Genomic DNA, 20,665 nt, shown 5'->3' with positions numbered 1-20,665 from the left:
GCTTTTAATCTTTTATTATACTGACATTTTTTTAAGAGTCTAGGCTAATTTTCTTGAAGTTTGTCTCATCTTTTTCTGTATAGTTAGATCCTTGTTAATATTTTTGATAGAATTATTACATAGGCAGTGACACATTTCCCACTATATCACATTAGGGGCACATAATGTTAGTTTGACTCCTTGGTGATGTTAAATTGATCACTTTAAGGTAGTGTCCATCTGGGCTTCTTAATTGTGAAGGTACCTTTTCCTTTTTGTAGTTGGTGTGGAATCTGCTGGTGAATTTTGAGACTGTAAATATTCTTTTCTCCAGCATCTTTTCACACAATGCTTTTCCTCTCAGGTCAGTTACTACATTGGTGGTTGAAAATGGTGTTTTGTTAATTTTATTTATTTATTAAAATGTTTATTTTGAGAGAGAGAGTGAGCAGGGGAGGGGCAGAGAGAGAGAATCCCAAGCAGGCTTCATGCTCAGCACGGAGCCTGATGCAGGGCTCCCAAGACCCTGGGATCATGACCTGACTTGAAATCAAGAGTCTGATGCTCAACTGACTGAGCCACCCAGGCGCCCCAAGTGGAGTGGATTGTGGAGCCTGCTTGGGATTCTCTCTTTTCTCTCATTCACTCTCTCCCTCGTGACCTCTCCCCTGCTTGCTCTTTTGCTTTCTCTAAAAAAAGAAAAAGGAGTTGGACACTTAACCAACTGGGCCACCCAGGCATCCTGAAAATGGTGTTTTACTGATTTTAATCTCAGTAGTTTACTGTGGAAATTATTAATTATTAAGTATATGCACAAGTAAAGTGTAATGAACCTCTGTGTATCCAGCTTCAGCTAATTTTGTTTGATCTCTGCTTTCTCAAGCTCTTCTTTCACCCCTGGTTTTATATCTTTTTGATATATTTTTAAAATTAACATTATTTTTTAAATTTATATCCAAATTAGCGTATCACTTTTTGACATTAATTTATAGGACCTGGGATTAAGCCTTTTAGGTCTTAGTTGATCTGATATATGATACCTGAGTAGGAGTCCATAAATCTTAGAAAATCTGAGAAGAAATCTATCAAGATAAATTATTGGTAAGGGGGTGGTGAGTAATTTGATTTGGTTGATCAGTCATTTGTTGAGCACTTAACTGCTAGGCACTGTACTTGGCTTTGGGACTGCAAAGAAGCATAAAACATGTTTTGCCCTTGAACAGCTGACTCAGTGAGGGAAATAGAAAATGTTGGAAACATGACAAAATATCTAAAATCATAGTCCAGGAGCTGCCTTAGGAAGTTGGTATAGAATAGTGCTGAGTGGACATGTAGGAGATTTCTTCATAGCCTAAAATGATGACTCTTTAAATTTCATGTCTTTTTTCTGACATTTTTCTCTGGAGAAAGTTCTTGATGTTGCTCATTTATTCAGGATGTAGAGTGAAATTGTGGCTGCTTTTTTGTACAGAGGCTTTGTCATATATTTATAGTAGATAAGAATTTTTAGCTCTTGTGCTTTACTTTTTGGCTGGCAGGCTGTTCTGGGTCAAAGCTTGTGTAGAGAGGTTCCAGGTACCTGTAGACGTTGAGTGGCCTGTATTATGGTAAGGTGCTAAATTCCCTATATAAGAAGTACTCATTTCTAAGTTGTTCTGTGTTTGACTTTGCTAGAATGACCTGGATGACCCTGAAAGAGGAATGATTTTTGTCTGCTCTGCCACCCATAAGACCAAATCGATGTTCTTCTTTTTGGCCCAAACTGAGCAGGGAGATATCTTCAAGATCACTTTGGAGACAGATGAAGATATGGTAAGCAGATCATGGAGGGAGAAGGAAAAAATGAAAAAATCCTTTTACTGGGTTTAGTTTATTTAAAAAAAATTTTTTAATGTTTATTTTTTATTTTTATTTTTTTAACATTTATTTTTGAGAGACAGAGCACACAAGTGGGGGAGGGGCAGAGAGACAAATAGACATGGAATCTGAAGCAAGCTCCAGGCTCTGAGCTGTTAGCACAGAGCCCAGTGTGGGGCTGGAACCCACAAACCGCGAGATCATGACCTGAGCTGAAGTTGGAGGCTTAACTGACTGAGCCACCCCCCAAGCACCCCTTTTAATGTTTAATTTTTGAGACAGCGTGAGAGCATGTGTGCGACAGTGTGAGTGGGGGAGGGCAGAGAGAGAGAGAGCGAGAGAGAGGGAGGGAGACACAGAATCTCAAACAGGCTCCAGGCCCTGAGCTGTCAGCACAGAGCCCAACACAGGACTCGAACCCCTGAACCCTGAGATCATGACCTGAGCCGAAGTTGGACGCTTAACCAATTGAACCATCTAGGTGCCCCTTGCTACACTAATTTTAATATATTTAAGTAACCTTATTTCAAAAAGTGATATTTAAAGAAAAACTTTTTTAGGTTTATTTATTTTTATAGAGGGGAAGGGGTAGAGAGGGAGAGAGAGAATCCTAAGCAGCCTCTGCCAGCGCAGAGCCTGATGAAGGGCTTGAACCCACAAACTGACATTACCACCTGAGTCAAAATGAAGAGTCAGATACTTAACTGACTGAGCCAGGCAGGTGTCCCTGAAAAACTGATATTTCTGTGTACATTTAAGGTTTACACAGTGTTTTTATGAACCATTTGTTCTTTAATACTACTTTGAGATAGGACAAATAATACTTTACAAGTTAATAAAATGGAAACAGAATGACTTAAAAAGTGGTTGTGTAAGGTATCAAAGCTTTTTAAATTTGGATTGGGTATATGAATGTAGGTTTTCTCCTCTAGTTAACAGATACCTGGTCTCGTAATCTCATAAATAATATGAGATCAAGTAATGCCACTTCTAGTGAGTAATGAGAAAGCTCTCCCTGTCTCCTGAAAATTGGTAATACACATGAACTGTTACTGTTTTTATCCTATGGCAGAGTTCTGTGAACAGCTGTGCAGTTTTTTATATATGTTTAGCTCAGGAATTGGCATATTTTGTTGTGGAGGCCCAGTAGTAAACATCATCAGCTTATATGGGCCACGTAGTCTCTGTCTCAACAACTCAACCCTGCCATTGTGGCACAGAAGCATTCATAGGAAGTGTGTAAATAGGCATGGCTGGTCCTGGGCCTTAGTTTGCTAACCCCTGGTTTAGATACTAAGTATGATATTTTACTTGCTACTCTGCTTATGCTATCTTACAATACTGGGCTACCTTCTGTGGCCTAGCTTCACTTGCCTACACAGTAGAATCTCTTTTTTTTCCATTCCAGGTTACTGAGATTCGGCTCAAGTATTTTGATACTGTGCCTGTTGCTGCTGCCATGTGTGTGCTTAAAACAGGCTTCCTTTTTGTAGCATCAGAATTTGGAAATCAGTGAGTAATCTTTTTATTACCCTAGTTTATCCTGGTTACTATAAAAGTTGGGAGGAGGGAAATGTGGCTTCAAGGGCACAGAGCTTTCTACAAAACTTTCTTCAAAAGTTTTGCCTTCCTTTTCCCCCTTTATGTTCTTTTTTAATTTTAATTTTTATTTATTATTATTTGTTTGGTTATTTTCCCCACTTCAGTTGCTTCCTTTAAGCAGTACCTGTTGGTAGCTGCAAAAATAGCTTCAGAAGTGATCTTTTCTGAGCTTTTTGCTGGACATTTCACTGAATATTTATGGAACTAACTTAACATGTCCCACCAGTACTTCACTTATACAAATCTAAAGTTGAAGCTCATCATTACCCACAGCTGCTCAGCCACATCAGTGACCTTCCCAGCCTCGGTTTTCTGTTAATGACTAATGGACCAGTTGTAGCAACTTGAGTGTAAAATCTCAATTTTTGTGGTTTATAGTCTAAACTAGTTCACTAGTTTACTTACTACATTTTATTGTCTTTCCTGTAAAACTTCAGCCTTTACAGTCATCTTATTAAGCAGCTAAGACATAACCCTGATGAAATCCTTTCCCTTATTCCTGTGTTATAATGTTTGATGACTTTTTATTGCCAAGTGGATAAAGTCTGAGCTCTAGCCTTGAATTTAAAGCCAGTCAGTATCTAAGTCTCCAAATTACTTACACAAGATAAGATAATCATGGTTTTGCCAGTATCTGCTCACAGCATCAGTGCAAACCACTTACCTGATGCTATTTGCTTGTAATTAAAATGAAAGTGTATCTAGGATTCTAGGATTCTGTGCCATTTCAGCCTTGTCTCTGACTGTTCTTCCTTTCTTAGACATGTTTCTTACTTATACTCACGGACTTTATTCCAGCTGTTGATTAACTCATTTTCCTTGTTTATACCTCTTGTCTCACTTTTCATATTTAGCCTGTTTGGTGTATTTTCATCCACTTAAATCCCACTTTTCCAGAATAATAGTAATTCCTTGATATAATCAAATAGCTAGTCAGTATTTAAATTTCTTCATTGTCTCAATATTTTTTAGTATTTTTTTAATGTTTATTTATTTATTTTGAGAGAGAAGGAGCATGAGTGCCGGGGGGGGGGGGGGGGGGGGGGGGGAGAGACAGAGAGAGAGAATCCCAAGCTGGCTCAGCACTGTTTGCACAGAGTCCGAAGCAGGGCTTGAAATCACGAGCTGTGAGATTATGACCTGAGCCTGAATCAAGAGTCAGACACTTAACCAAGTGAGCCACCCCAGGTGCCCCCCATGCCTCAATATTTTAAAAGTTGAATCGTATACACGAGGATTGAGCAAGGCCCATACTTTGCAATTGGTACATGGAAAACATTTTTAGTGGCTGCATATTTTAAGGCCATGCCCCGTATTGGTATTTAGGTTTGTTCTTTTGCTATCATAAATAGTGCTGTAGTGAACATTGTACTTGTATCTTTGTGTGTTAGCTGAATGCAACCATAGTTTAAATTCATAAGTGTGGGATGAAATTTTGATAATGCTAAATTGTCCTCACAAAGGTGACATCAGTTTACATTCCCACCAACAGTGTATATGACAGACCTTTTTATTTACTTATTTTTTTTTACTGCATGACAGACAGTTCATAAGCTCTTGAAAATCCCTGAGAAGAAGACTAGTAGTTCGATCAGTAGAAAATGGGCACAGGATTTGAACATGCCTTTACAGTAAAAAAAAATACGTGTGGTCTAGAAGTATAATATGTAGGAAGATTTCAAACTCATTTGTAATTAAAGGAACGCCAATCATGTTTGAAGTCTTTTCCTCACCTAGCAGATTGGCAAACATTAAAAACTTAGATAGTAATTTGTCTTGATAAGATTGTGGATGGAAATAATAGTTGGATGCAGAAGGTATTTTCTTGCCCCATTACCTTATGCAGATAGTGTGTTTGCTAAGGTTATACATCCTGATTGTCTGTTAATTGGATTTAGGGAGGCTCCTGGATGGCTCAGTTGGTTAAGCCCAACTTTTGCTCAGGTCACGATCTCATGGCTCATGAGTTTGCCCCCCCCCCCCTACCCCCCATGTCCGCCTCTGTGCCAAAAGCTCAGAGCCTGGAACCTGCTTTGGATTCTGTGTATCCCTCTCTGTTCCTCCCCCGTGTCTCTCTCAAAAATAAACATTAAAAAAAAAAAAGATTTAGGAATAATACAGTGATTCCTTTTATTCTGAAGAATGGTAGTTAAAATTTATCCAGCACTTGTCTGTATATATCAGGCCCTGTTCTAAATTGTTTTTCTTAATGTCTTGGTTTGAGTTCTCCTGCAAGCAGAGCCTTAGACAAAGACATGGGTGCAGGTAGATTATTGGAGAGCAATTGCAGGAAACAGGAGTTAAGGGATCAGTGGAGAGAGAGAGGGAAAGAGGAAAAGCCTACATAAGAGTGTGTTATTGAGATTCCTGTTGTGGGCAGTAGGAACTTGCTCCCATCAAGACCTGCTCCCATCAGACAAGCAGAATGCATCTGAGAATTGCTCACCTGAAGGTTAACAGCAACACCATTTTTCTCTTTGGGTCTGAAATTCAGTCACCTCTTGGGGCAGAGAGTGGAAAGATGGCAGTGTACAAGTAGATGCTTGTTAGAGTGAGATGCATTTGAGCTTGTGAGAAATTATCCATTGCTGCTGGAGCTGAAGTCTGCAACACTCAAAAAATGCTGATTTGGGGTATCAGAAACATGTGCTATGGGTATTAATCATAATGCAACCTATTTATCAAACAGTATTTACTGTGTTCTAAATAAGCACTTTGTAAATGTTAGTAAAGTACATAACTTTTCCAGTGAGACCATGCCATTATCCCATTTATACTTTGGGGAACTGGGTCACAGAATTTGTCAAATTTGTGAATTTGTGAAAGAAATTGATCACATACCTAAGTCCCAGATGATCTGATTCCAGAGTTCCTGCTCTAAAGCACAACACCATAGTTACAGAAGCTGCTTTGCCAAGATTTGGCCAAAGCAGACTTTTCCTGTGATGGAGGTAGTGAGCCCATCCTTCTGGTTACCTGGTAATTACTAGGCACTGAAGGTATCTTTGACAAGTGGCTTTCATTATCTGTGTATACACATCTTGCTTGAGGAAGGAATTTATACTAACTTTTATATGTTTATCTTATATTCTCAGTGCTTTTGTAGATTGTTCAAGGATAATAACCCTGTTTGGTTTTTTTTAAATTTAGTATAGAATCTGATGTGTTTACCAAAAGTGTTTAAATGCTGAGGTTTATTTGAACATTTCTTGAGTACCTTATATATTTCAGATGCTGATTTAGTCATTTTATCTTCTAAAAAGCTACACTTGATACTTTTTTTTTTTTTTGACATTTATTTTTGAGAGAGAGAGAGAGAGAGACAGCATGAGCAGGGGAGGGGCAGATAGAGAGAGGGAGACACAGAATTCGAAGCGGGCTCCAGGCTCTTGAGCTGTCAGCACAGATCCTGACGAGGGGCTCGAACTCACAAACAGCAAGGTCCTGAGCTGAAGTCGGACGCTTAATCGACTGAGCCACCCAGGCGCCCCTCCCTTGATATTGTTTAAAGTGCTCTGTATTGAAGGTCCTGGTATATTAAACATGACCAATAATTTGGTTTCTTTTTTAAATTGAGTTTCTTCCCAAAAGCTAAGTGCACACTCAGCATATGATGGTATATTTTTTTTAAGTAAGTTTACACCCAACATGGGGCTTGAACTCACAGCTTTAAGATTAAGAGTTGCATGCTCTACCATCTGAGCCAGCGAGGCACTTCCTGAATTCAGCAGTCTTTATTTCTTTATACCGTTCTAGTCTTTTTTTTTTTTAGTTTTTAAAAAATTTATTTATTTATTTATTTTGAGAAAGAGAGAAAGAGTGAGCAGGGGAAGGGCACAGGGAAAGAGAGAGAGAATCCCAAGCAGGTTCCATGCTGTCAGCACGAGCCTAATACGGGGCTTGAACTTATGAACTGTGAAATCATGACCTGAGATGAAACCAAGAGTCAGATGCTTAACTGACTGAGCCACCCAGACACCCTTTAATTTTTTTTTTTTTAATGATTATTTTCGAGAGAGAGATGGAACGCGAGCTGGGGAGGGGCAGAGAGAGAGGGAGACAGAGTCTCTGAAGCAGGCTCCAGGCTCTGAGCTGTCAGCATAGACTCTGACGTGGGGCTTAGACTCAAGAACAGCGAGATCACAACCTGAGTCACCTAGGTGCCCCTATCCCATTCTCTTCTAAGAAAGAAGACCCCACTCAAACAGATGGTGACTCGATATGCGTGTTAGAATTTTGATAGGTAATTGTAAAGTGCTTTGTGAGGATTATATTTATGGCAAACACTATCTTTAGAAAGTGTTTAACTAAAGTCTTCTTTTCTTCTCCCTAGTTACTTATACCAAATTGCACATCTTGGAGATGATGATGAAGAGCCTGAGTTTTCATCTGCCATGCCTCTGGAAGAAGGAGACACGTTCTTCTTCCAGCCAAGACCACTTAAAAACCTTGTGCTGGTTGATGAGTTGGACAGCCTCTCTCCCATTTTGTTTTGCCAGGTGTGGGTCTTTCCAGTCTCTTCCACAATGAGCAGTGCCAGCCAGATGTTTCTGAATATGAATGAGTTTAAGGTTTTGTTTTTTTTTTTAATTTTATTTTTAAGATTTATTTATTTTTGAAAGACAGAGAGACAGAGCATGAATGGGGGAGGGTCAGAGAGAGAGAGGGAGACACAGAATCTGAAACAGGCTCCAGGCTCTGTGCTGTCAGCACAGAACCTGGCGTGGGGCTCCAACTCATGGACCGTGAGATCATGACCTGAGCCGAAGTCAGACGCTTAACCAACTTAGCCACCCAGGCGCCCCAAGTTTTTTTTTTTTTTTTTTTTAAAGTTTTTTATTTATTTTGAGAGAGAGCACAAGTGGGGAAGGGGCAGAGAGGGAGACAATCCTAAGTAAGCTCTGCACCATCAGTGTGGAGCTTGACGCATGGCTGGAACACAGAACTATGAACCAGAATCATGACCTCAACAGAAACCAAGAGTTAGATGCTTAACCGACTGAGCCACTGCAGGCACCCCTAAATGAGTTTAAAGTTTTAACTCCAGTTAAATTAAGACCTGGTCTAAGAGTGAGGCACGGCAACATGTCTGAGAAATCACAAGAGTGTAAGGTTGAAGCATTTAAAGGTGGATATTGGGGAAATAAAATCCATTACATGAATCCTTAGGCTTTTAATTTTAAATATATAGCTCATGTTCAATATAAAAATTCAAGCTATACAAAAGGTGAATGGTAAAATTCCTACCCCTAATCTTCCCCCCCCCGAGTAAATAATTTTATTTATTTATTTATTTATTTATTTATTTATTTTTTCCAATATATGAAATTTATTGTCAAATTGATTTCCATACAACACCCAGTGCTCATCCCAAAAGGTGCCCTCCTTAATACCCATCACCCACCCTCCCCTCCCTTCCACCCCCCATCAACCCTCAGTTTGTTCTCCGTTTTTAACAGTCTCTTATGCTTTGGCTCTCTCCCACTCTAACCTCTTTTTTTTTTTTTCCTTCCCCTCCCCCATGGGTTTCGGTTAAGTTTCTCAGGGTCCACATAAGAGTGAAAACATATGGTATCTGTCTTTCTCTGTATGGCTTATTTCACTTAGCATCACACTCTCCAGTTCCATCCACGTTGCTACAAAAGGCCATATTTCATTCTTTCTCATTGCCACGTAGTATTCCATTGTGTATATAAACCACAATTTCTTTATCCATTCATCAGTTGATGGACATTTAGGCTCTTTCCATAATTTGGCTATTGTTGAGAGTGCTGCTATAAACACTGGGGTACAAGTGCCCCTATGCGTCAGTACTCCTGTATCCCTTCCTACCCCTAATCTTATTTTCAACTTTCTATCCACTGAGGATGCTGCTGGTAACAACTTCTTAGGATTGCTTCCAGGCATTTTCCCTGTATCAGTGCATGTGCATGTATTTGTTTGGGTTATGTTTTTTTAATCCTAATAGGCTTATATACTTCAGTGTTCTGAAATTGACTTTTTGTCACTTAATAGTTTATGAATAACTCTATCTTATTTTTTTTTTTTTGTAAGTTTATTTATTTATTTTGAGAGAGAGAGAGCCTGAGCAGGGGAGGGGCAGAGAGAGAGAGGGAAAGAGAGAATCGTAAGCAGGCTCTACACTGCCAGTGCAGAGCCTGATGGCGGGGCTCAATCCCATGAACCACAAGATCATGACCTGAGCCAGAACCAAGAGTTGGACACTTAACTGACTGAGCCACCCAGGCATCCCTGTCTCTTATTTTAACACTTAATTTCTTCTTAAAAATCTCTAGAGACATTGGGATCAGTCAGTAACAGAACTTCTTAAAATACATCCTCAAAGGAGGAACCCAAGGTGGCCTAGGATGGGGACTCTGTCCCCTGCTGATGGTGCGCTGTTGTAGCAGGAATTTTGTTATGCATTTGTGTCCTGGATTGCTGGGGTTTGAGTGAACATTAGGCGCCACCCTACCTTGTCAGGTTGATCACACTTCTAATAGAGGTTTGCTCGTTGTATGCTGGAGAAACAAGTCTGTTCAGTCACTATTCCTGGTAAAATTAACTATTCTGAAATTAACTGCTTTTGTTCTTTCTTTTTGAGAAAGGATTAGCCCTGAGGCAATAGATAATAAATGAAATCCTAATTATATTATGAGTGATTTTTTTCCCGTTTCATTGGAATTTGAGGAAATAATGGCGTAGTTTGTAGGTAAGATAAAATTTATAGAAAGTTCAGGTATCTACAGCAGAGCTATAGGTATTTTGTGCCATGTATATCCTTACTAGTCTGGTGAGGCAAATGGATCTCTTCTCTGAGTACTGTTTTTAAATGCATATAGTAATAAATACAAGATAGCCAATAGGGCACAATATTAAGTTGTGAAGAAGTAATATATGTGCTTCCTTGTCAAGGCTTTAAATAACAAGATGGTGCATTTGAAATAGGTAAGTTAATTTATTTCAGCGAGAGATCAGTGTGAAGGCTGTATGCGCTCAACATATCTTTGTCCATGTTACAGTAAAGCTGTACTGCCTTCTAGACAAGAATTTTCATTTGAACTGGCCAGTTTGACAAAACTACGGTACACATGATTGACCTCTTTGTGTATTGACCAACAAATGTACTGGAAAGCAGCTGGATATCTGGAATACCAACACATGGCTTCCCCATCTGGTGGCTGAGCAGTCAGATGCAGTTACCCCGTAGTTGGTCAGCTACATCATAGGAGCATCTGTAGATAGAGTAACTTTGATAATATATAGTCTAACAGATTTAGTAGATGTAATTTTTTTTTAATGTTTTTTTATTTATTTTTGAGACAGAGAGAGACAGAGCACGAACGGGGGAGGGTCAGAGAGAGAGGGAGACACAGAATCTGAAACAGGCTAAAGGCTCCGAGCAGTCAGCACAGAGCCCGACGCAGGGCTAGAACTCACATACCGCGAGATCGCGACCTGAGCCGAAGTCAGACGCTTAACCGACTGAGCCACCTAGGCGCCCCAGTAGATGTAATTTTGAAGTAGTGATGAGTGGGATAATTGGAGGAATATAAATTTTAACATTATGAATAAGTATGATTTTTGTTGGTGACAGTCACAGATCCTGATATTATTATAGTTTATATTTTTAGCTGAAAGGAAATGGTAAATTTCATTTGGAGGTTATATAACACTCATTTCACTAAGTAAGGAATGCTCTGCTAATTTAAGAATTGGTACAAGCCTTTTTTTCTTAAAGTTGCTGCTGCAAACTGGTTTGTTTTTTGGAATGTGGGGGCTTTTTCCCTTGATTCCCCCAGGGCTTATAGCCAATATGTAAGTTTAGTAAATTAAAAAGTATTTTGTCCCCTGAGAATAATCAAATTCAGTGTGAAAACTTGGTAAAAGTAGACATTTTTTGTCTTTTTCACTGTGCAGATAGCTGATCTGGCCAATGAAGACACACCACAGCTGTATGTGGCCTGCGGTAGGGGACCCCGATCATCTCTGAGAGTCCTACGGCACGGACTTGAGGTAAGATGGGTATTTTTAGATCATCTGCAGGGTTTGGAGAAAAGCATTGGAAAAGCAGCTTATAACTTTATTCTAATGAGATCAATGGTATATTTAATGTTTCTGTGAAAGAAAAAATGTTTTCTTTCCTATTTCCATAAAAGTTAGAGTTTAAATTTCCTGTTCTTTGACATGTTAGCACAATAGGCACATTTTAAAAAATTGGCAAGTGAGGATCAAAGGGGGAAAATAATCTTTACTGGTTCCAGGCTCACAAGTCATAACAGAGGATATCTGCATGGAACATTTTATTCCATTTTTTTTCTAGTCTTGGTCTGTGTTCATTGTTTTTAGATAATTATATCTTTTTACCTCAATGTATATGTTTTTGTATTTTACCAAGTTTATTATGTGTTCTTAGGTTGTATTTTAGTGTTTCTATAATATTCCACTATAGTGGTTGGATCAGAATTTATGTAATAAATCCTTTATTGTTGCATCTTTTAGGTGATATAGACACTCAGAACTTTCTTTTTAATTTTTTTTTAATGTTTGTGTATTTTTAAGAGAGAGAGCCTGCATGCACATATGTGGGGGAGGAGCAGAGAGAGAGGGAGACACAGAAGTAGGTTCCAGGCTCTGGGCTGACAGCACAGAGTCTGGCGTGAGCTTAAACCCACAAACTGTGAGATCATGACCTGAGCTGAAGTCGGATGCTTAACCAACTGAGCCACCCAGGTGCCCCCAAAATTATCTTTTCAAATGCTACATCTTCCTGCGATTCTAGGGTTCATGCTTTTTAGCAAGTTCCTTGAACTTGGTTTTGTTAGGAGCAAAACAAAGCCTCCTATGACAGTTTGCTTCATAGTTGAGGGTTGGCATGCTATAAGCTCTCAATGGCCCAGTGCCTGATTTTGTAAATTTTTATTGGAACGCAGCTAAGATGACCTTGGTTTTGAATTCTGGCTCTATCACTTAATAGCTATTACTAAGCTTTTGTTTCCTCTTCTGTAAAATGAAGTTAAGTACCTGCTTTAAAGATTGTTGTGTGAGTTAAGTGAGGTAATGCATATAAAGAAGCACTTAGCTCAAGCTCTGGCGTACAGTAACAAGTATGTTACCTATTACCACTGTTAATGTGTTTCAGGGGGTGCCTGGGTGGATTAAGTGTCTGACTCTTGGTTTTGGCTCAGGTCATGGTCTCGTGGTTTGTGGGATTGGGCTGTGCCGACAGCGCAGAGCCTGCTTGGAATTTTTTCTCCTCCCTTTCTGCCTCTCCCTCCACTTGTGTGCACGTGCTCTCGCTCTCTCAAAATAAATAAACTTTAAAAAGAATATATTTCTCTTTCAGAAATTTGAAGATTTTTTTGGCTGTGCCAAAAATATCAGGCCACCAAATTTTTAATGACTCAAATCTAATTTAGACTAATAGTTTTTAGTTATTGCTTGTTGGATCTCATTTAGCATTTGGTGAAAGCTAGCATTCTCCACCAAAAGTGCGTATGTGCATTATCAGAAAGTGTTGTCTACAGTAGAAGAGATAAAGGACCCAATTAAGAATCATTGTTTTTGAGTCTTCTGCCCCCTCCCAATTTTTTAAATTTTTAAAAATTTTTTTCATTTAGTTTTTGAGAAAGAGCACGACTGGTGGAGGGGCAGAGAGAGAGGGAGACACAGGATCTGAAGCAGGCTCCAGGCTCTGAGCTGCCAGCACAGAGCCTGATGTGGGTCCTGAACTCATGGACCGCGAGATCACAACCTGAGCTAAAGTCGGATCCTCAACCGACTGAGCCACTCAGGCAACCCTGCCCCCTCCCAATTTTTTTCCAATTCTATAAAAGATCTTGATTATACAGAAAAATATTTTGAAATTGTTGAACATTGCTTTGTTCCTGTATATCTATTTTAAAAAAATTTTTTTTTTTTTTTTTTTTTTTATTTATTTTTGAGACAGAGACAGAGCATGAACGGGCGAGGGGCAGAGAGAGAGGGAGACACAGAATCTGAAACAGGCTCCAGGCTCCGAGCCATCAGCCCAGAGCCTGACGCGGGGCTCGAACCCACGGACCGTGAGATCGTGACCTGGCTGAAGTCGGACGCTTAACCGACTGCGCCACCCAGGCGCCCCTATTTTTTAAAAATTTTTTAATGTTTATTTTTGAAAGACCGAGTATAAGTGGGGGAGGGGCAGAGAGAGGGAGACACAGAATCTGAAGCAGGCTTCAGGCTCTCCGCTGTCATCACAGAGCCTGACATGGGACTCGAATTCATAAACCATGAGACCATGACTTGAGCCGAAGCTATTAACCAACTGAGCCACCCAGGTGCCCCCCTTGTATACCTATTTGTTGAACTTTGTTGTTTAGCTTTATTGTGGTCTCGTTTGAGCAGGGTCATTGTCACTATTACACTTGGTATAGAGTATCACACACCTAACACTTAAGTTTTATTGGTGATGAAGTTTTCCACAGTTCTCCTGTTCCATGATGAGGTATTCCTATTATTTTATCAGTAAAGTAAAAAGAAAGGTAATGCCTTTAATGGATATATGTGAGTTCTTTTTATAAAATGTGGTTACACAGTATAATATATTAAGCTGTCTAATTGTTTCTCGGTGGTTTTAAAAATAACATTTTTATTTTGGAATGGTTTTATATTTACAGAAAAATTAGATATAGTGCAGAAAGTTCAGGTATAATAACATATACCTAGTTTTCTCCTCTAGATCATTTCATCTCAGGTATTTCATTTCCTCTCATGTTTGAGAACTTACAGGATATTCAGAGGCTTCTTGAGTCTAATCTTTACATTTTTTTAAAAAATGTTTTTATTGATTTTTGAGACAGAGACAAAGTGTGAGCAGGGGAGGGGCAGAGAGAGAGGGAGACACAGAATCTGAAGGAGGCTCCAGGCTCTGAGCTGTCAGCACAGAGCCTGGTGCGGGGCTCGAACCCACGGACTGTGAGATCATGACCTGAGCTGAAGTCAGACGTTCAACCAACTGAGCCACCCAAGTGCACCTTGAGTCTATTCTTATGGAACGTAAAAAATCTAATAGGAAGGACAGAATAATTCCTGAAATTACTTTTTAGGATTTAGGAAATCACATAGGATCCCCTGTGAGGTGGTGATTGGGATTTCTATGAGAGCTTATAGGAGGGAGTGTGGACTGCCAGGCAAGAGGATAAGGGAAGATTTTTCCTAAAGGATGTGCCATTTGAATTGGTCCTTGAAGAGAGATGTGATTTGGCCTTAAGGGGGTTAGGAAGAGAAATGGGCTTAGATGGCTGTTTCATTCCACGTGCTCTCTTTTTGAGGAGGATGCAGGCATGGCATACCCAAAGGAAATGTATGGTTTTTGCTGCAGCAACTGTCCTCCTGAACATTCCATCCCATTTTGCTAAAGTTTGTTATGGGGATCTCCAATATTTCCAAGCCTTTTTGGCTCTTAACTCTTTTTTTTTGACAGAATATTTCCATTCTTTCTTTTTTTTTTTTTTTTGGTTAATGTTTATTTATTTTTGAGAGAACATGAGGGGGGCAGGGGCAGAGAGAGAGGGAGACAAAGAATCCAAAGTAGGCTCCAGGCTCTGAGCTTTCAGCACAGAGCCCAATGCGGGCCTTGAACTCACCAACCGTGAGATCATGACCTGAGCCGAAGTCAGGTGCTCAACCAACTGAGCCACCCAGGCGCCCCTGATATTTCCATTCTTTTAAAGATTTTTTTTTTTTCATTAGTAAGTAATCTCTACACTCAACATGGAACTCAAACTTAAAACTCCGAGATCAGGAGTCACATCCTCTACCAACTGAGCCTGTCAGGTGCTCCAGTTCCATTCTTTTAATCCAGCATGCAGTATGAGCACTGCTGTATCAGAATCCTGTTATCAAGTGTAGTTGTAAGCAAGGAGCTAATTTCTATGCTCATTGGATCTGTGGTTTGTATCCTCCCCTGTCAGGTGTCAGAAATGGCTGTCTCTGAGTTACCCGGTAACCCCAATGCTGTCTGGACAGTGCGTCGGCACATTGAAGGTAAGTAGCCCTTTCCCAACAGTCAAAATGTGGGTCTGGGTAACATCGACAGTAGAAGGCTTAGGAGGTTGCATTCATAATGTTTTTATATTGCTTCATTTAACAATATACTAGAAACTTTTTCTGGCCTGACACCATGTTTTTCAGGCTCTCTCAATCAGGATGCCTGCACCTTTTTGTATGCATGAGTAAGGGGTGCATTAGGGTGGCTGTTAATACATCTACACTCCCGTATTGTAGAGCTGTCATACATGTTGTTCTTTGACCATATTCATCCTGTTGCATCTGTAAGAGGTGTGGTGTGAGGGAAAGTTTTTTGCTTCTTCAGTTTTCTTCAGCAGTTTTCTCCTGTTGTGCTGAAACCATGGTGAAGTTGAAGGTGTTGTCCTAGGTATTAAGAGATTTAGTTAAGCTTATTAATCAATTAGTCCTGCTCAATGGGTGGAATTGTGCTTAAGGGAACTGAAGATTGAGATTGAATGGAATCATAATTTTTGAATGGGTGGAAAAGAGTGGATGGAGGAAAGAGGAGTCTGAGTTCTTGGATAAAAATGGTCACCTCATCCTAAAATTTTGAAATTTAGGTAAAAATGCATAACGATGTGACAGCAGGATATTCTTGAATCAGTTGAATTTGAGGAATGAAACTTAATTCTCATTTTCCCTTGGATTCTCTGTGGGTGTAGGTCATTTCTATTCTTAGACTTCATCTTCCTCTTGTTTCCTCAGGAATGTGGGCCTGGTGAGATCACCCTGGCCAGCATAGAAAGCTTTTTCAAGAAAACAGCTGGAAATCTTCCTGATATTTTGATGTCCTGATATTTTGATGTTCTGATGTTTGATTTTATGGGAGTTGGGAAATGTGTAGGAGGGAAACCTCATGTTATTCGTAGAATACACATTATGGTGGATTTTGTTTTCATGTGGGTGTTTGAACCAAGTCTGAGTTGAGTAGATAGAAAAACCAAATAGGAAATTAGTCGGTTTATTTTTGCTAGAAGATAATTAGTAGATGACTGATTTTGATTTTCCCATTTTGTATAATTTCTTCGTAAAGAAACTAGTCAAATTGATGTTCACCTTTAGCTTGGTGGCTGGTTGGTATTACAACTCCTGATGAAAACATTGCCTACACTCTGAATTTTTTAAGCCTTTGAGATAAAACTTAGTATTCCTCTTTCTTGTTTTGTTTTCTAGTACTTGAACTTTACTTTAAAGTAGTTGTAGATTTACAGGAAAGTTCCCCCTCATTTTTATGATGAAGGCAGAAAAAGTAGGAGTTGACTCTTTCAAGATAGTGCGTTGAGGTAATAGTCTGACAGCATGGTCTCTGAGCTTCCAGTCCAGTGTTCCTTTGACTAACGCTGAAGTTGGAGTCTGTCGGTCTTGCTGGTCTTTAGGTTAAGTTTTATACTGTCATCGTGCAGTCTTTCTAGTGTCCACCTTGTACTTAGTAATTAAGAAAGGATTGGATCTCTACTCTCAGAGCCCTTGCCATCTAACACAAGAAGACAAGTACACAAAACTACTATGTGTTCTGATGTAATGAAAGGCACACAAGCATGTTGCCAGGACAGGTTAGAGGAGAGGGAATTGGCATATGTTGGAGAATCAGAAAAGACTTTTTTGGACAATGCTTGATGAGTTAGTGATAAGCAGTATGTTGCATGATGGAACTTGTAGCTGAATATTTTTCTTATCAAGTTTTAGGAATTGACTACATCCTGATAAATTTCACTCTTAGAAACTATAATTTGGGTGATCACCCACAAAAACAGGTCAGGTTCTCTCTGTTCATTCTCTTTCCAGATACTCCAAGTTACTGTTGTGTGACTATCCCACATGTCCACACATGCTGTAGTGTTCAGGCAACTACTAACCTTGGCTGGTACTTGGTGATGCACACTACCAATACCAAGCCTTTTTTTCTCTTCCACAGGTTGCTGGTGAAGGTGCTGATCACCACAGGTGTGTACATACTGCTAGGGTCTACCATGGGGTCTTCTAGTTTACCCAGGGAGAGGGATTTGTACAAAATATTAAGACCGCCCTGATGGCATCTCAGAGGGTAACTTTGAAATTGGCTGTTCATGTGCATTGTAGTGATGGCACACCCATCTGCCTGTATATTAAATGGTTGGAGGCAGGGATCGGCTTCCCTTACTTTTTCCCTAAGTAGAAAGTACGACTGATATGTCTTTCACTAAAGCTGAAAGAACCTGTAGCTAGAAAACCTTAACTCCGTACTCTCCTTTGGTGATTCATATGTTCCAGGTGTACTGACTCAAGCCCTGGAGAAAGCCACCTATTTTTGTTTTGTTTTGTTGTGTTTTTTTTAGTATAATCAGGACTGCTGAGGCAAGACAGGCACCAAATAGAGTGTAAAGTGAGAATGAGACACCGGAAGCTTAAACCATCTTTGGTCACTCAGCATCTGTGGTCCCTCAGTTTTGGAGTGAGCTGTGTTTTGAGCTTCAGATGCCAACACAGAGGAAAGAAGAATGCTTTCCTTCCCCATGGGCTGCTTCAGCAGTGCTCAGATAAAAGTCCTCTTTAAGTGAGACAAAGATGCATTCTCATACCCTAATATGATGGCATTGATGTTCTTTTATGTGAAACTTGTAACTTCTGGAAAAAGGCAACATGGATGTATCTGGTCATTTCCCTTGATTTTGTTTTGAACTCCAAATTTTTTTTAAATGTTTGTTTTTGAGAGGGAGAGAGAGAGTGTGCGCGCCTGTGCATGTGAGCTAGGGAGGAGCAGAGAGAAAGGGAGAGAGAGAATCCCAAGCAGTCTCCACGCCATCAGCGCAGAGCTCAGTGCAGGACTCGATCTCACAAACCGTGAGGTCATGACCTGAACCAAACTCAAGAATTGATTACTTAACCAACGAAGCCACCCAGGTGCCCCCTGAACTCCCAACTTTTAACCTGTAACTTCCTTAGGACATGAGCAATTAGCCGGCTATAGGTCCTCCTGGATATAGAATGGAAAGGGTAGAAGTTACAGTGTGCCTAGTATTCCTAGGGTAATGGATATTTTGAGGAAATCTGTGATGTAAAGCTCTACTGCTTGTTGAATTGCTCAGCAAATGTATGTAAATCCCCTGAGCATCTCTCTATTTTTGTGTCTGAACAGTATGGGGCCTTGGGTCAAAGGGAAGATAAAGTCCCAGGCAGCTTTCCTTCCTCTCTCCCTTCATTCTCTTGCATGTAAGTCAAAATTTGCATGGTCTCTTTGCTGAAGTTCCTCCCTTTCCCCTTGATTGAAGGAAGAGACCAGAAATCCTGGCCAGTTAACAGCCCTTTGATGTTTGGCTTTAATTTGTTCTGGCATAGTTTTTAAGATACAAGGTTTCAGTAATGAGAGTGTGGGAAAAGACATAGTATTCATGTAATATTAAAATTAAGTAATTACTGTTATTTTTACACAATAGAAACTTCCAGTTCAAGAACAGCTGGAGTAAAGCTTCCATGTTTGGCGTTGTGTGGAGATCGATTTTGGTTTTGTTGTAAACTGTTAAGACATCCATTTCAGGGGCAACCATGTCCTTATTTACATGGTCCTGGTCTTACAAAGTCATTTTATAAGGTGTCCTCAAAGCATTTGATAACATCTTGACAGTTGTAACAAAAATAATCTAAAACCAGCATATCTACTTGTCCGTTGTTACTCCTTATGATTTAGAACTTGAACCTTATTCTGGATTCCTGGTGTAGCCGTTAGATTATACCCGTTGGGAATGATCTTTGATCCTTGCCTTTCAGCCACTCAGTACACACATGTATTATTAAGGAAAAGTTTGGAAAACCTTACTCACCCTTACTGTGTGAGTAATTTCGTGTGTGAAGCAATTTCATAAAATATATTTATTTCTATATATTTCTATTTAAAAATGCTGATTACAGCCCACCAAATTGACTACGTCCTGCTCATAGGGCAGAATACTGCTGTAGGCTACACCAATGATACATCTTTAGTTGGTCTCTTTTTCTGTAAAGAACACTGATTCTGCCGAACTAAGTGAATAATCTTGGTTCACCTGAACTACCTTTGGAGCAATCAGAATCCATACTGTGTCCTTGTCGTGTGTGGGATGGATCAGCCCTAGGGTGTTGAGCTCTGACAAGGGTTCAGGCACGCAGGGTCCTATAGCTACTTCTATGAGTAAGGTAGCCACTCTAATTTAGTACCTTGTCTACTTGTCATTCAGTCCCCTGTTGACCTGATTTCTGTATGAGGGGGAGACAGAAAGGGGAATTAATACAGAAAATTCGGAAGTAAAATAGAAAAATCTTAACCCTTCCTTAAAAAATAACATACCTTTCTCTATTCATCATTTGAAAAGTTTTATGCCAAACATTGTACTGGGTGTGGGAGATGCACAGAGGTGTTTTATGTGTAGGATGGAATATATATATGGGAAACAGGTGGCCTTTAACTGCCTCTGACTTGGAGAAACTCATTTGTGTTTATTCAAAACTGTGTTTCGTTAAATGAAAAACAAATCCTAATAGGGTTGTTCCTGACCACTGAATAGTTGCATTTTTAAATTTTTTTTTTTTTTTTAACATTTATTTATTTTTGAGACGGAGAGAGACAGAGCATGAATGGGGGAGGGTCAGAGAGAGGGAGACACAGAATCTGAAACAGGCTCCAGGCTCTGAGCTGTCAGCACAGAGCCCGACGCGGGGCTCAAACTCACGGACCACGATCATGACCTGAGGTGAAGTCGGCCGCTTAACTGACTGAGCCACCCAGGCTCCCCAATAGTTGCATTTTTAAATAATGAGAGTAGAAAGGTCAAAGGCTGTCAGTATAAACAATAAAATGCTTCTTGGTTAATGCTCTTATCTCATTTTAATTGGGATATCCTAGGATTCGCTGTTTTAAACCTGAGGGTGACAGTCTCATTGAAGCTTAAGTAATCTGTTTTATTCATCAGGTATTATGTTCCCACAGAATCGGTTTTTGGAAGAGGCTGGGGACCTTTCCTAGTTATAACGATTATCTTTAAGAATGGATTGTGATGGGCATCTAGCACAAATAAATAAGCTCTAAGTTCAGTATATATAAATATTGTAGTTTTCAGAATTTCCTCCTGCCTGTTCCCCTGCTTTGTCGGATTTTTCCAGCAAATGTCTCAAGAAAAATTGATTTTCAGAGGTGTTAGGGGTGGCCATATGTACTCAACGTATT

General features: G+C 39.8%; 1 protein-coding gene and 1 non-coding gene across 4 annotated transcripts in view; both read left to right on the top strand.

Annotated features, from left to right (window-relative positions):
* Window positions 1-20,665, top strand: part of SF3B3 (splicing factor 3b subunit 3) — a 69,188-nt gene that overhangs the window by 11,083 nt on the left and 37,440 nt on the right. For all 3 annotated transcript variants that reach the window (XM_049622590.1, XM_049622588.1, XM_049622589.1), the window contains exons 7-11: window positions 1,654-1,791; window positions 3,245-3,348; window positions 7,772-7,937; window positions 11,359-11,454; window positions 15,393-15,465. In XM_049622590.1, the coding sequence (XP_049478547.1) occupies window positions 1,654-1,791; window positions 3,245-3,348; window positions 7,772-7,937; window positions 11,359-11,454; window positions 15,393-15,465 (577 nt within the window). The remainder of the gene's footprint in view (window positions 1-1,653; window positions 1,792-3,244; window positions 3,349-7,771; window positions 7,938-11,358; window positions 11,455-15,392; window positions 15,466-20,665) is intronic.
* Window positions 1,327-1,418, top strand: LOC125916685 (small nucleolar RNA SNORD111). Its single transcript, XR_007456010.1, has one exon. It is a non-coding gene; the product is annotated as a small nucleolar RNA SNORD111 (small nucleolar RNA).

Source organism: Panthera uncia, assembly GCF_023721935.1.
Source record: "Panthera uncia isolate 11264 chromosome E2 unlocalized genomic scaffold, Puncia_PCG_1.0 HiC_scaffold_20, whole genome shotgun sequence".
NCBI lineage: Eukaryota > Metazoa > Chordata > Mammalia > Carnivora > Felidae > Panthera > Panthera uncia.
Note: the sequence above shows the minus strand (reverse complement) of the source record. Positions and strands in the feature narration are given on the sequence as shown.